At 52.9% G+C, this 13,847-nt stretch overlaps 1 protein-coding gene across 1 annotated transcript in view; it reads right to left on the bottom strand.

The window, feature by feature from the left end:
- CACNG2 (calcium voltage-gated channel auxiliary subunit gamma 2) overlaps positions 1 to 13,283 on the bottom strand; it is a 109,137-nt gene extending 95,854 nt beyond the window's left edge. Inside the window, exon 1 of the mRNA XM_058741408.1 lies at positions 12,064 to 13,283. Within this exon, the coding sequence (XP_058597391.1) occupies positions 12,064 to 12,274 (211 nt within the window). The 5' untranslated portion in view covers positions 12,275 to 13,283. The remainder of the gene's footprint in view (positions 1 to 12,063) is intronic.
- Between the last annotated feature and the right edge of the window lie 564 nt (positions 13,284 to 13,847).

Below are 13,847 nucleotides of genomic sequence, written 5' to 3'. Positions count from 1 at the left end.
GGGGCGAAGCGGCCACGGAAGACACGTGGGAGCGGCGGGGACCCCGGGGGACTGCAGAGCACCTGCCACACCTGAAGGGGCCACCTACTGTCCGCCCGGCCCCTGCCATCGGTGGCCAAACAGGAATGGGGTCCCGGGGTCACAAAAAAACCGATTTGTTTTGTTTTTCTCCCAAGTGAAGCCACGACTAGGAATTTTTATAGGAAAGTTCTTCGTTTGCGGAAGATTCGAGGGCTAAACACAACTCGCTGGCAGGCCACCGTCTGCAACTGCTAGGGTGACCACAATCGCCACACTACGGATAAGGACAGTGGCACTTACTATGTATCAGCATCTCGCCGAGCACTTTACACGAGCATTTTACTAAAATCTCATGACCAACTCATGAGTGAGATACAACGTTTCCCATTGACACATGAGAAAATCGAGTCAGAGAGGTGACACTCCTCATCCAAGGTCACCTCGCTGATAAGTGATAGGTTTGGGGCTTGAACCCAGGCCGGCAAATGCCAGAGCTGACTGGAGCTCCAGGCCTGGTTGGAATATCCTGGGATTACGATGGTGCTGGGAGAAAAATCTGAGATTAAATATGTATCCTAATCTCAGATGCAAAGCTACGTTCTATGTCCTTTTTCTATAGTCATTCATCTATCCATCCATCCATCCATTCATTCATTCAACAAACACTGACTGAGCTCCTACTATAAGCCCGGCACTGGGCGAGGCCAAGGGGACGCAGGTGGGAATCACTCTATCCAAGACGAAAGGTCTCTTCTTCTCCCTGCAGATGTCTCCTGTTTGCTCGCACCGACTCAGACAAGGTCACTCACTGTCACACCTTACTTGACACAATGACAGTCCCCAGGTCCTGTGGATCCTCTAGGGTCAGTCCCTTGCCCTGGGCCAGCTGCTTCATCACTTCCCAGACCATGCAGTCCCCTCCTTCCTGGAGTCTCCGCTCTGTCCTTCCTGTCCTGTCCCCATCATTACTTCCCGAACAATCCTTCCAAAGTGCGAGTTTGACCATGTCCCTTCCTTTCCCTACATTCTCCTCTCTGGGCTCTTTGGACAGCACAGCCATCCCTCCACGATGTGGGCTCTGTCCAATCTTGTCCCCCGGGTACTAATACCTTCCCCTACCTCCCCACCCACACCTGGCGCCCAGCAATACCAGAAACCTCTTGTGCTCCCCTGAACACTCCATGCTGTCTCACGCCTCTTCCTGGAGCAGGGTCCCCACCCGGAGCGTGGCTGCTTGTGTCCCTCTATCCCCCACTAGAGCAGAAGCTCCTGGAGGGCAGCGGCCCCATCTTTTCACCTTTTTAAAATCTGGAGCCTGGGATGGAACTTGGCACATAGTGACCGGGTGAATTTTGTTGATGAAAAGGATTAGGGAACTCACGGTCTAGAAGCGGAGACAGAACTGGGAACAAGCAACGGGAAGAGGGAAGGTGTGTTAGAGACACATGTGGATGCTGTGGAAGGAAAGAGGGAGGGGTTGTAACCTAGTGGGAGGTAGCTGAGGTGTCGGGGAAGTGACAAGTTAGCTGAATCCTGGAGACAGGTGGAATGTGGTAGGGAACAGGCCCTTTTGGCAGAGGGTGGGGGAGAGGGAATAAATAAATAAATATATATATATATATATATATTTTTTCACCCCTTTCCCCCTCCAGAAACTGTAGCTAGCACGATGTCCATGCGTTTTGAGGCATTCTTCTGTCTTCAAAGCAACGAAAGAAACTGGCAGTCCCTCCACGTCCCCCCACTCTGCCCCCCCCCACTCCTGTGTAAGGAGCATATTCCTAATGTAAGCTTCAAAGTTCTGAAGACTGCATCATGCATGGAGTTCTCCAAGAGATTTATGTATAGACTTGGGGGCTAGGGGATGATGGGAAATATAACAGTGCACTAGGAAGGCTGTGCACTGGTTTGGGGGACGGACAGACTTGGGCTGGAATCCCAGCTCTGCGACTTGCTTTGTGCCCTCGGACGAGTTACTTAACTTGTCTGAGCCTCTTAAGATGGAGATAACGGGCATCACCGCATGTACCTTCAGAATTGTGAAAGTTACGCAAGAGCTAGCCTCTGAAAAGCATCTAAAGAGTGCTTAGCGCGAAGGAGGCACTCCACGAATGATCAGCTATTATTATTTATGTTATCATTACTGTTGATGTGATGTCAAGGCTACCTTCTTTGCCAAACACATTGGAGGAAAACCTGGGGAGAAGAGTTTCCACCCTTAGGGAGACTTCAAGAAGGATGAGGGATAAGACTCGTACAGACAGAGGGCTGGGGGCAGAGAAGTGACAGAAAAGAGTGAATGATCCTTTAGGCAGAGAAAGCGACAGAGGAAAGCCACGGGGGCGAGACTGGAAGAAAGGCTAGAGCCAGTCACCAGTGGATTGTGCCCCACAGCCAGGGCAGAGAGAGGCTGGCACCGAAACTGCACGGTGGATGCTGTAGAGCAAAGCAAGGCTCTGATTCCCCATACAACGAGGCCACAGCAACCGTGCACCTGGGATCTCAGAGCTAATGCTTGGCACTCTTGTTAGCAGCTGGAAGACTACCCAAGGTCAAGGAAGTTCAGGGAAGAGTGAATAAATACAGCGTCAGGAAGGGAAAGGAGTGGTGACTCCTCAGAGGCAGGCTCAGGGCTGCTAAGTCAGTACCTCTGGGCCGGGTGATAAGGACCAGGATTTAGATTAAGAGAAAAGGCTGGCGGTGGCCTTATCGGCTTCCTGAAGCTCATTTATGGCAAAGCTATTGCCCTGGGGAGGGGGGGGTGCTGGGTGCCAGGGAGACACCTGCCTCTTCTCGGGTCTTTCACCAAGTGGTTCCAGCCGAGCCTAGGAGAAAAGCGCGGTCTAGAGGATGCTCCGGGTTTTTCTTTGGAAGCCAGGTCCCTCCCTCCGTGGGAGCTCCTGGAGGGCAGGTGCTGCTTAGCGGTTCACCCAACGCTGGCTCCTCAGCATTGTCTCCGTGCCGAGGCAGACACGGCCCCGCCGGCACGGAGCATACAGCCCCTAAAGGGGCACACGGATCACAGGCAAGTGAACACTAAAAAGGAAAAAGTCAACGTGAAAGGCAGAAAAGGGAAAGGAAAGAGGCTCACAGGCCTGGGGGCTCCAGGGGAAATACAGCCGGAAGTCAAAAGAGAAGGGGGGCGGATCTCGATGCACCTGTTTTGTGCATTCCCTAGGATCTTCTCTCTTCTGTCTGTTTACTACAACCAGCTCCGCACAACTTACGTGCTCACTCCCTTTCCCGGGAGAGAGCTCACCACCTCTGGCCCCTGATGCCTGCCACCCCCCTGCCCCCCCCCCCCCCGTGAGAGACTCAGACTCCGGGGAGCTCACTGGGGGGCCAAGCCGGTTGCTGCCCTTGCTTCTGCCTTTCTGGGCCTCCCTTTCTCCCAGGGGGAAACACACACCGCCCCGTGAGCCATTTCTGTCCCTCTGGAAGGCGGTCCCGCCGCCCCCCAGACTCACCCCTCCTTGCCATCTACCTTCCAGCCGCGTGGGACCCTCTGCACGGTGGCTCGGGCGTCTGTTTCTGCCCACGGCCCTTCCCTCGGTCTGAGGTGCTCACCCTCTCCCCAGCTTGCTCACCCCTACGCATCCTTCAGAACCCGGTCTCCCCCGGCATCCACCCCTCCCCGGTCTCTGCGCTCCCAGAATCCCCTGTGCTTATGCTTCCTGCTGTGCCGTCATCTTTGTGTGTTCACCGTTGTGTCTCCCCTGCCAGATGAGAAGTCCCTCTGCCCCAAGGGCAGAGACTGAGCCTTTGACTCTGTCCTCAAAGCTCGTACCCGCTAGTGCTCCGGGAACAGCTACTGAACAGAGATCAACTATCGCCCTCTCCCTTGTCGAGAAAGGTGTCGGTAGGACCACACTGTTCCGCCCTCTGCTGCTCCCGGAGTCACGGGACAGGCACCAGCTGCCTGCGGGCAGAATCCCTTGGGCTCTCTCGGCACCCTGCCCGCAGGCCAGAAAGCTCACCACCTTCCTTTGGTTCGAAGGCACGTAATTCAGGTTGCAACGTTTCTGAAATTAGAGCGCGTTTGACAATTGATGTGTCCATCAAATTTGTCCTCCCCGCCCCCCGCCCCCAAAAGCTATTTTTAAGAGGATGGTCCGCTTCGTAAACTAACAGTGCCCGGGAAGTGAGGGAAGACGGGACCGGGAGAATACGGCACCTTTCGTAGCCGGGAGAGAGGACCGGGATGCCGTGAGGTCATGCGACTCAGCGACGACCGCACAGTGGTCGACCTGCATTTCTGGGGGGTCGGGGAGCACGCTTAACGTCCCTCTTCTCTCTCGTTCCTCTTTTCCAAAAGTCTGCTGGATAGGACTGAGCCGCATTCAAACTCCAGCTCAAATTCTCCACGGTCCTAACTGATTGTAAGGGGCGCCAGGAATCCCTCTGAACTTGCGGGAGGGTGACGAAGGCAGCAACAGGGCCATGTCACATAGCTTGTACGGAGCGGGGCCACCCTGTGACATGCCTGTTCCTCAGGATCCCCCACGGGGTCTCACCGGGATGGCCCTCAGGCAGGTGGGGGCTTGCTCACCACTGCTTTCTTTTCTTTTTTTAATCTTTTAAAACGTTTTTTTAATTTATTTTTGAGAGAGAAGGAGAGAGAGGGGGAGAGAGAGAGATTGAGAGCAAGCAGGGGAGGGGCAGAGAGAGAGGGAGACACAGAATCCGAAGCAGGCTCCGGGCTCTGAGCTGTCAGCACAGAGCCCGACGCGGGGCTCGAACTCACAAACTGCAAGATTGTGACCTGAGCCGAAGCCGGCCGCCCAACCGACTGAGCCACCCAGGCACCAGGCACCCCGCCACTGCCTTCTTATGTTGGCACAGGGCTGGCACCTGCCGTCAACACCTCCACTGAGTGTATTTTGAATTTAGTTGATTGGAGTGGAGTATTATCTACTTCCGTCCTTCTCTGAGCTGTCACGGGAAGTTTGGAGGCCTTGATGGCATTGGGATAGAGACGGGGGGGAACACGCCGAGAAGAGAGGAGAACGGCGCCCGAAACCTCGCAACAACCTTAGGGGCAGGCACTGTCACCTCCACCACATGGATGGCACAAGGGAGGCACAGAGACAGAATTCACTAGTTCAGCGTCACACAGCTTATAAGCAAGAAGCCAGAAGTCAGAGAGCAAAACTCTGCAAGACTAACAAGGCCTCGCACCTTTGAGTCTTAACTACCTCTGAAGCCCTCTCCCCACACCGTCCAGCACTGCCCCCCCCCAAACTCTCTACCTGCCCCCCCCCTCCCCCAGCCACCGGCCTCACCCAGGCCCCTGTCTCGTTCTTCCTCACTGATCTCTGCACTTGCTGCCCTCTGAACTGGAATGATCTTTTTTCCTCTCTTCACCCCATGAACCCCTACTCCTCCTTCAGATAATCGTTCTCACCTCACCTCCTCAGGGAAGCCTTCCCGGATTAGATACCACCTCAATATTGCGAACTCACAGCCCCATGTGACCTCCCTGGAGAGCACTATCTTAGTTGTAATGTACATATATTTTTTTTTATTTTTTTTAACGTTTATTTATTTTTGAGACAGAGAGAGACAGAGCATGAGCAGGGGAGGGGCAGAGAGAGAAGGAGACACAGAATCTGAAACAGGCTCCGGGCTCTGAACCATCAGCACAGAGCCTGACGCGGGGCTCGAACTCATGGACCGCGAGATTGTGACCTGAGCCCAAAGTCGGACGCCCAACTGACTGAGCCACCCAGGCGCCCCTGTACATATATTCTTTGAATTAGGGTCTCTGAGGACCGGGGGCCGTGACCCTGAAGGCACCACCTCAACCCCTGGCCCAACCCCTGGCTCTTTGCCGAACTTCACCAAAGGTTTAACAAATAAATGAGTGAAGGAGTTGCCTGACCCGTGACTGTCAACCAACCCAGAAGCTTTAAATGCGTATTTCACTTGAATACGGGTATTTTGGCCAAAATACTCATACCTGAGGCAAAAGGGAACCATTGGATTTTGCACAGTCTAAAACATCTCTTGCGTTATTAGTTTGGATTTGTGCCTTCTCCTCCCCACTGACCTGAAAGCGAACGCTCGTGGGAAGCCCTCCCCAAGGATCTCGGTGACAGCCGCTGTGGGTGATGTGGAGGCAGGAAAACACAGCCACCGTCTATTTAGAGGACGCTCACCGCCCGGCACTTCCTTCCCAGGCATTCGGTTGTTCTTCCAACTCTTTATTACCTTTCCTTATTCTCGTCCCTTGCGTGTGGAACACCACCCTCCCTTGTCTCTCTCCCCCTCGCTCCCTGTCGCCTTCCTCTGTGTTGAGTTCTCCATTTTCTGGAACGTCAGAAAGAGGATGCTTTTGCCACCACCGCTCACCGTAGATCAGTTCGAGAACGATCCTTTGCCGGTATGAAAGGACCACAGGCTCGAATCCCCGCCCCGCTAAGCAGGCAGTCGCGGTTTGCTCATTCACCAGCGAAGGTGGGTTGACGTCGGGCACGTTGTAACCGCTGTGGCTGCAGCAACGAGCAAACCAGACAGAAATCCCTGCCCTCGTGGAGCTGACTGGCCGGCGGGGGAGACAGACGGCAACTATCCCGAGTAAGCTATGGACTGTGCTAGAAGGTGGTAAGGACTCCGTAAAGGAAAAGAAGGCGGAGTAAGGAGGATTGTAGGAGGGGTACAGGTTGGGCTTGTCGATCTTGACCACCAATAAGATGGTCAAGGAAGCCGCCCTGTGAGAAAGCTGTTTTGCTTTCCTTTTACAGAAAAGGAAACTGAGGCTCGGAGAGGTTAAATGCCGTGCCCCGAATCTCGCCGGCTGCAGTGCTTGGAACGAACCCAGGCCCGAGTGGCTGCAAAAGTCTTTCAGCTACACGACATGCCACAAAGCTCCATCTGAAAATGTACAGGGGACATACGTTTGCTATTTTTCTGAAAGATGCTTGCAACTATAAAGCTGAGGACACTTCCAGGCTTCCAAACTGGAAGGGCAAACCCAGAGAGGCGCGTGGCGGGTCTGGCCTGAAGCTCAGGGTCGCGTTCCCTCAGCCTCATGGGAGTGAGGGAATTACGGCAGAACTGTCACGCTGCGAGGTGCGGGTCCGGTGGGCCAGAACAGGCTCAGGCTGGGCCCTGGCTGGGGGACACTTCAAGGGACACAGACAGAATAAAACCCAGTGCTGGCAGTGAATATGAGCATAGGGCCACAGTAGGCCAGGGTATGTGCATAGAGCCCTCTGGAGGCTTGCGGGGTGGAAACGGGGCCCTGGATTCAAGTTCTGGCTCTGTCCACGTGGCCTTGGTGGGTGGTGTCACCCCTGTGTGCCTGGTTCTGCTCAGATGTAGAGGGACACGGGGGCTGGAAGGGCAGCACGGGTGGGCAAGGGCTTCAGAGTTTGTGCCTCAGTAAAGCACTCAGGTTTGCCTTCCCGGGTGAGGATGCTTAGGTCTTGGCCCTGTGGAAAACTGGTCAGCACCTAAGACCTCGAGGACTGTTCTCAGGATCCTGGGGACTGGGTGGGGAGGTTTGCTAAAGCATAGAAGCTTCTGGGGTAACTAAATGGGGACAGTCCCTAAAGCCTGCTCTCTACCCACAGTGTCTCTTCTGGTGCCTCTTACAACCCACCTGGGCTTGGATGTACTTTAAAAGCAGGAAAGGGAAGAAAACCAACGGGTTATTTATTTATTTTTCCCTTGCTTGCAGAGACTGAGTTTACTGACAATTTTCCGTTGGCCAGTTAGGAGCGGCACGACCCTAAACACGGACTCCTTCTGAATCCTCTTAGTTTGTGATGATGAGTTCCATGACTCATTACTATTCTTGTAAAAAAGAAGCACCAGGAAGAACAAACAGACCATCCCGACTTCCTCGCCTCCTTCTTTCTCGATTACTCGACTGTCACACGTCCTTATGGTGTTTGAGTTAAGTTAAATAATCTTAAGGATTTCGGAATCAATGCACCCATCACTATGTTTATGCCCCCCCCCCCCCATTGTGCGCAAAGCACCCAAGGAGAGTCGAACGGGGAATCTGACTTGGGAATTCTGGAGTGATGGGTCCAGGGTGCGAAGCAACTTCCACAATCAGCTCGCCCGACACGCAAAAAAGTAAGATGATCTGGGAAAGGCTGTTGGCCTTCCTAAAATAAAAGATACATACTTTCCTTCTGGAGACGCAAGGCAGCCATGGCTGAACCCAGCCTGGAGCCCTCACCACCTGTCAGGCCGGGCAAAGGGTACGCGACCGGGAGGTGGGCAAAGCCAGTTCGGGCAAAGCGAGACACTTCTTGCTCAAAGAGAGCAGGGACGTAGAACGAGTGGCAGAGTCACCGTGAGCAGGCAGCACGTGGAAGCAAAGACAGGAGGAGCCGTGGATGGAAGAGGAGCTCAGAGATTCAGCAGAGAGAATGTTAGTCCAGACAGAAAGACTTCTGTGCTGCCTCACAGCAAGGAAAGGGACGCGCGCGAGAGAAGGGAGGGCGGTCTCTGCTCTAGACCACGTTGCCCAGCTGTTGGTTCCTCCTCTGCAGGGCTGGAAATCCTCTGGGGGAGATGCGGGGGGCCCCCGCACAGAGGGGAGGAAGGTGAGGAAGGCGCAGGGGAGGATAAACACAGTGTGAATTTCTTGCTGCCCCTGGAGACCATGATTCCTTTCGGTGACAGCAGAGGTTAATATCCTGAGCAGCAAGCCACCGCTCGGCCCAGAGACACCTCGCTCGGAGCAGCTGTTTTAGTGTCCTGTCATGGGTTTTAGTGAACTATATTCCCTGAAAGGGCCAATCCCTCTCTCCATCTGGAGGCTCTTAGCGCAGCTTTCCTGAAAAGTTCAAGGACTTCTCCTATCACGCTCCACCTGTCTGTATCCACGCACAGACTGTCCCGCCCCCTCGATCCCAGTAAAGACCCCAGTCTCCTAGGAATTTCAAGTTCGCACAGACACTCCTATTTACCCTGCACAAGGGGAAAAAAAAATTAAAAGGTTGTAACTTCTTGATTTCCCTTGTCTCCCGCTGTGTGTCTACCCCTAACAGGTGGCCCTGTCCCTCCTCATTCTTCAGCAGACTGATTCACTTCAAAAGCAGCAATGGAGGCAGGCAAATATTTGCTGATTCTTATTTTCATCAAGAAGGGAACGGGGGTGGGGGAATGGCGGGGGGAAAGCACATCAGGAGACAAAAAGCCCGAGTGAAAACCCGAAAAGCCGCAGAGATCAGAAGCAGACAGGGTTGTCTTTCCCTCTGGAGTCATCAGGAGCATCTTGGGGAGATTTGAAGTCTGTTCACAAACTTTTGGGGTATGGGCAGGAAACACAATAAAGAGGCGACGGGGGAATCTTTCCTGAAGGTCCAAGTTTCCACACACAAAAAAACATAGATTGGGGGAAATGTAAAGTGCCGACAACTGGATCTCCATAAAGGCTGACCCTATTTTGAATGCTCCAAAAAGCAAGCACAGAAACACCTCACAAGAGCCGTCTATGCTAACCTGCAGAGACAAGTGCTTTTCCAGTCTGTGGAAATCAGTACATTCTTCCAAAATAAGTGGGTTCAAATCTTCCAGCCACTTCCTAAGTGGCCAAGGCCCGACTTCCTGGGGGCAGTCCCAGGTCCGCGAAGCCCCATATGGACGGATGCGTTGGAAAATGCAGGCGAGGTTGCACACCCACCCTTCCCGCCTAGGCCTTGGCCACAAGTGGAAAAGGAATAGCATCCTGGAGGGAGCCTGGCCCAGCCCCCCCTCACTGCCCGGAGGCCCCAGGCCTGGGAGAAGGGCCAAACCCACAGCTCTGGTGCGCACCACACAACCCTTGGGAGGTGTTGTAATCCTAACCCTTTCTGGGAGATGTTTCGGGGGTGGGGGGGTGGGGTGCCGTGTGGCGAGAAAGCGAGGGGGGTGGGCGGCACATTTGGGGACGCAGATACCAAACAGATGGAATTTAAATGAAAATACTTAAGCCTTTTAATACACAAGTGATCCAAAGCCACCTCTAGTCCACTTGCCTTCTGGGAATTATAAAATGTTTCAAAGATCCCAGTACATGAAGAATTTGCAAGTAAAGCCCTGATAAGAAAGTATGTTTATACCAACTTACCAATTTCTGAGTATATTTCTCCTAAAATAACGTTCCGTCTTTCCTCTAATTTCTTGGCTGCCTGTCTCCATCCGACTAACATCCAAGGAAGGCAAATTGCTCCTATGATCATTTCCCTAAAGCAACTCTCATTCACTTTGCTTTTCTTCCCTTTTGGAATAAAAGTCTGCCATAAATGTTTAATTAAATGGAAGCCTTTCCACTGTTAATGACAAGCTGCTCGAAAGGCTTTTCATTCTTTAAGGACGGGTGTGTTTAAAACGGTCCCTATTAATTTCCTGATATTGATTCTCTGGCTGGGGAAGAGCATAGAGTATTCAGCCTACAGCTCTCCTGCAGACTATGTTCAAGGCAGCGGTTTGGATTGAGAAAGGGCACCAAATGCAGTATGCGTCAAATAGACCATCGCTCAATGAAGTCACTTAGCTATTCAAAACATGTTCAGCCATCACTCAACCGCTTGCACCAAGAATGTTGGGAGGGGGGCACGAAACTGGTGCTCTTTCCCAGACATAATCGTTTCCCAAAGAGCGGCTTTGGCTCAGTTTGGGTTAGACCCTGGGGCCACATCAGTTTCTCCCTCTGCTGTCTGTTTCCCTCTCTTCTCCCCCATCTCCTGGCTTCAAGTCCTTGCATCACCATCCCATGGTGAGCTTAACAAACAATTCTGCAGTCCCCGCTTCCCAGCGCTGCCTCAAACGGCCTCCGGTATTGGTTCATGTCAGAAGCAGAACACATAAGCCTTTCTCTCCACGCAGAAACACGTATCTCTCTGTGCACATCCTTCTACGGGTAGCTGTAGCTTGTACATACGGATATCTCTATGTATGTATATATACACACATGGCCATTCAAATGCGGTCCCTCGTATTAAAGTCTGTTGCTAAATGCAGGTTGTATGACCTGCAGGAGTTTTTTTCTGTGCTTATGAACGTGGCTCAGAAGCACATGCCTTTAGCGGTACCCCGAGCTCCCAGGCTTCTCACGGTGGGGACCCCTTTGGCCACAGCACATGCACGGGCACACACGTCTCAGTGACCCTGCAAGATCAAGGCAAACAGCTGACACCCCCAGTCCACTGCCCCCCCTCCACTCCCTCCCTCAAGCTCCCCAAGCCCTCGCCTCTCTCTCCCGGCCTCCCTGCACAATGTCTGATGCTCAAGCTGGCTGCATTGCTGACCGTACTCGCTTCTGGATAACAGACATGTCACTGCGTGGAAGCGAACCGGTTCTCAGCCTAACCCGCAAGTGAACTGCTGTTTATCAGAACTTGGGCTTGTTTCCTGTGAGAGACGTATGTATTTTTGGACTTTGTAAACGTTAAAACACACACATACACACACGCAGCCAGTCGCCCCGAAAGATATGTGTGGGTTCGTAGACATTACGAAATGCTCTTGAACTCAGCTTGCGATCCTGGAATAATTAGGATTTACCAAATAAGGATTCTTAGAAACAACAGATTTTTTTTTTTTTTTAAAAAAGGAGATTTGCAGATGAAGATGTGTCTGGGACTTTTGGGGAGTAAGGGGAGGCAGAGGGGGGAAAGGAAGCACATTTTTGAATTCTTCATTGCGAAAAGAGGAGCAGTGTTGACAGAAACAGCTATTTCCCCCCCCTTGTAGATGGCAATGCTACACCAAATGGCAAATCCTAATGATTCCAAAGCAGGCAGAGCTCATTTGACTTTAAAAGACAATCTCTTGTTGTTTTCATCACATCACAGATCATTCCAATGAAAAGGTTTAGGGGAAGGGGGGGGGTGGTGGTGGAGGCTTGAGAGTTGAGTATGGCTTTTGCTTATTGATTTTCTTTCCTCTGAAACTAACCCAACCAACCTTGATCTGTGGTAGGAAGGAGTGAAGTAAGAAAATGGTGGAATGTGAAGGGGACTTCTTTGGAGGAGGGTGGGGAGGGGGAGTGAAAAGGGGAGGGGTGAGGTGGCGAGGGGGAGGAGATGGGAAATCAAATACCTTCTAGACAGCAGGTTCTCCATAATCCAGAATGGGTCATAACTTCCTCGTTCTTTTTGCTGGTTTCATTCTCACTGACACTTTTGGTCTTGCAAACCCCTCTGGAGTAGAGCCAATAGTCGGTTCCCACAGCTATGGTCATCAGACTGAAGGCAGCGAAAGCACCAACGGTGGTTAAAAGCATTTGAACTCCTCGATCAAACAGCCCCATAATTCTTCATTATATAAACACCCAACCGACTTCTGGTTCTCGGGAGAGTGTGTGTGAGGGTGCGAGTACTAAAGCAAAAAAATAAAAATAATTCCACTACTAATATAATGGATCTGTGTGTGAATAGAGAATATGGAGAGATATAAAACCAGGGAGGTAAGAAAAGCTCACGGAAAAGAGTGTAAATTATAAAGATCACACGGGAAGAGAGGCTTGCCTTTTGAGATCAGAAACTGTTCCAGTTGCAGTAAATTTTTTTTTTAAAAAAGGAGGAAAAAAAAAAATAAAAAGACACCCCCCACCCCCCCAAGTGAGATGCCTTAATCTCTTTTCCTAAAATTCTGGTCTCCAGTTTCCATATGTGATAGCTAATTTGGAGATGGCTTCCACAGTGAACCAGGGAACAGCCGCATTCTCAACACAATCTCTCATGGTCGGGACCTAGACAGTTAGAGATTGTAAAAGCCGGGATGCAACCTTCCGTCTTCGTTCTCGGCTCTGCGGCCTGCGCCATGAAAATCCTTTGCTTCGCCAGTTCTCTTCCTTGGGGGGGGGGGGGGGGGTCTCGGGCGCTTTCGTTTCAGACCAGACTTCCCAGTATTCTGTAAGCCCTTGATCTCAGCTGAACAGGTGCGGGGGTCTCGCCTTCCATGGTTTTGCCCCGGCAGCGGCAGCGGCGGCGGCAGCAGGGCGGGCAGGCACGGCGGCGGCGGCGGCGGCGGCGGCGGCGGCAGGACGAGCAGCGGCGGCGGTTATTGTTGTTGGTGGCGGGGGTAGTGTTGGCGAAGTGGGGGAGGGAGGGGGTTTCTCCCGGAGAATCGAGGCGGGTTTCCCTCCCCCTATCTGCAAAGCTCCTGGAAACAAGGGAGCCGGCGTCTTGCTGCAGGATGGGCCGCCCGCCTGCCCCCCCACTCGCTGCCGGCTCGGCCCCCGGCGGAGGCGCTCCCACCTACTGCATTACCGGGTGGTGCTGAACTGGACAGCTCCCTGCGCCGCCAGCTCCGCGCGCGCCCCGGCTCGCTGGGCGGCCCGCCAGGAGGGGGGCGCGGGCCGGAGTCCTCCCTCCCTCCGGGGGCGGCAGGGCCGGGGCAGAGCCGGGGGCTGCCTTCCCTCTTTTTACCCCTCTCCCCAAATCCTAAAATGAGCGCTCTTCTGGGCTCCCGGAGCTCGGAGGAAGGCGTAGCTAGAGATAGCTTGCTCCCTCTCCCTCTCCCTCCCTCTCTCTCTCTCTCTCTCTCTCTCTCACTCTCTCTCCCCTGCCCTCCCCCCTTGGTGTTTCTTCCAGCTCAGCCTCCTTCTCATTCCATCTCTACGTGCCCAGAGCTTCAAATACAACCCTCCCATCGCAATCAGATGGGCACAAAACTTCAAGCAGCCGTTTCTCTGCCTGGAAGCGGTGAAAATATAGCCTGGATGGGTAATTACAAACACGGTCTATCTGTGTTTTTCCAATCATCGTTTTCACTTTGCTGTCTTGGGGGGATTTGTTTTGTGTTCTGTTACTGGCACGTTAGCCGCGTCTCCTTTTAGTCGTTCCTCTCTCCGTCTCTTTGTCTCTCTTTCCGGCTAACGG

Source organism: Neofelis nebulosa, chromosome 8, assembly GCF_028018385.1.
Source record: "Neofelis nebulosa isolate mNeoNeb1 chromosome 8, mNeoNeb1.pri, whole genome shotgun sequence".
Taxonomy (NCBI): Eukaryota; Metazoa; Chordata; class Mammalia; order Carnivora; family Felidae; genus Neofelis; species Neofelis nebulosa.
This window is presented reverse-complemented; position numbering and strand designations above follow the sequence as displayed.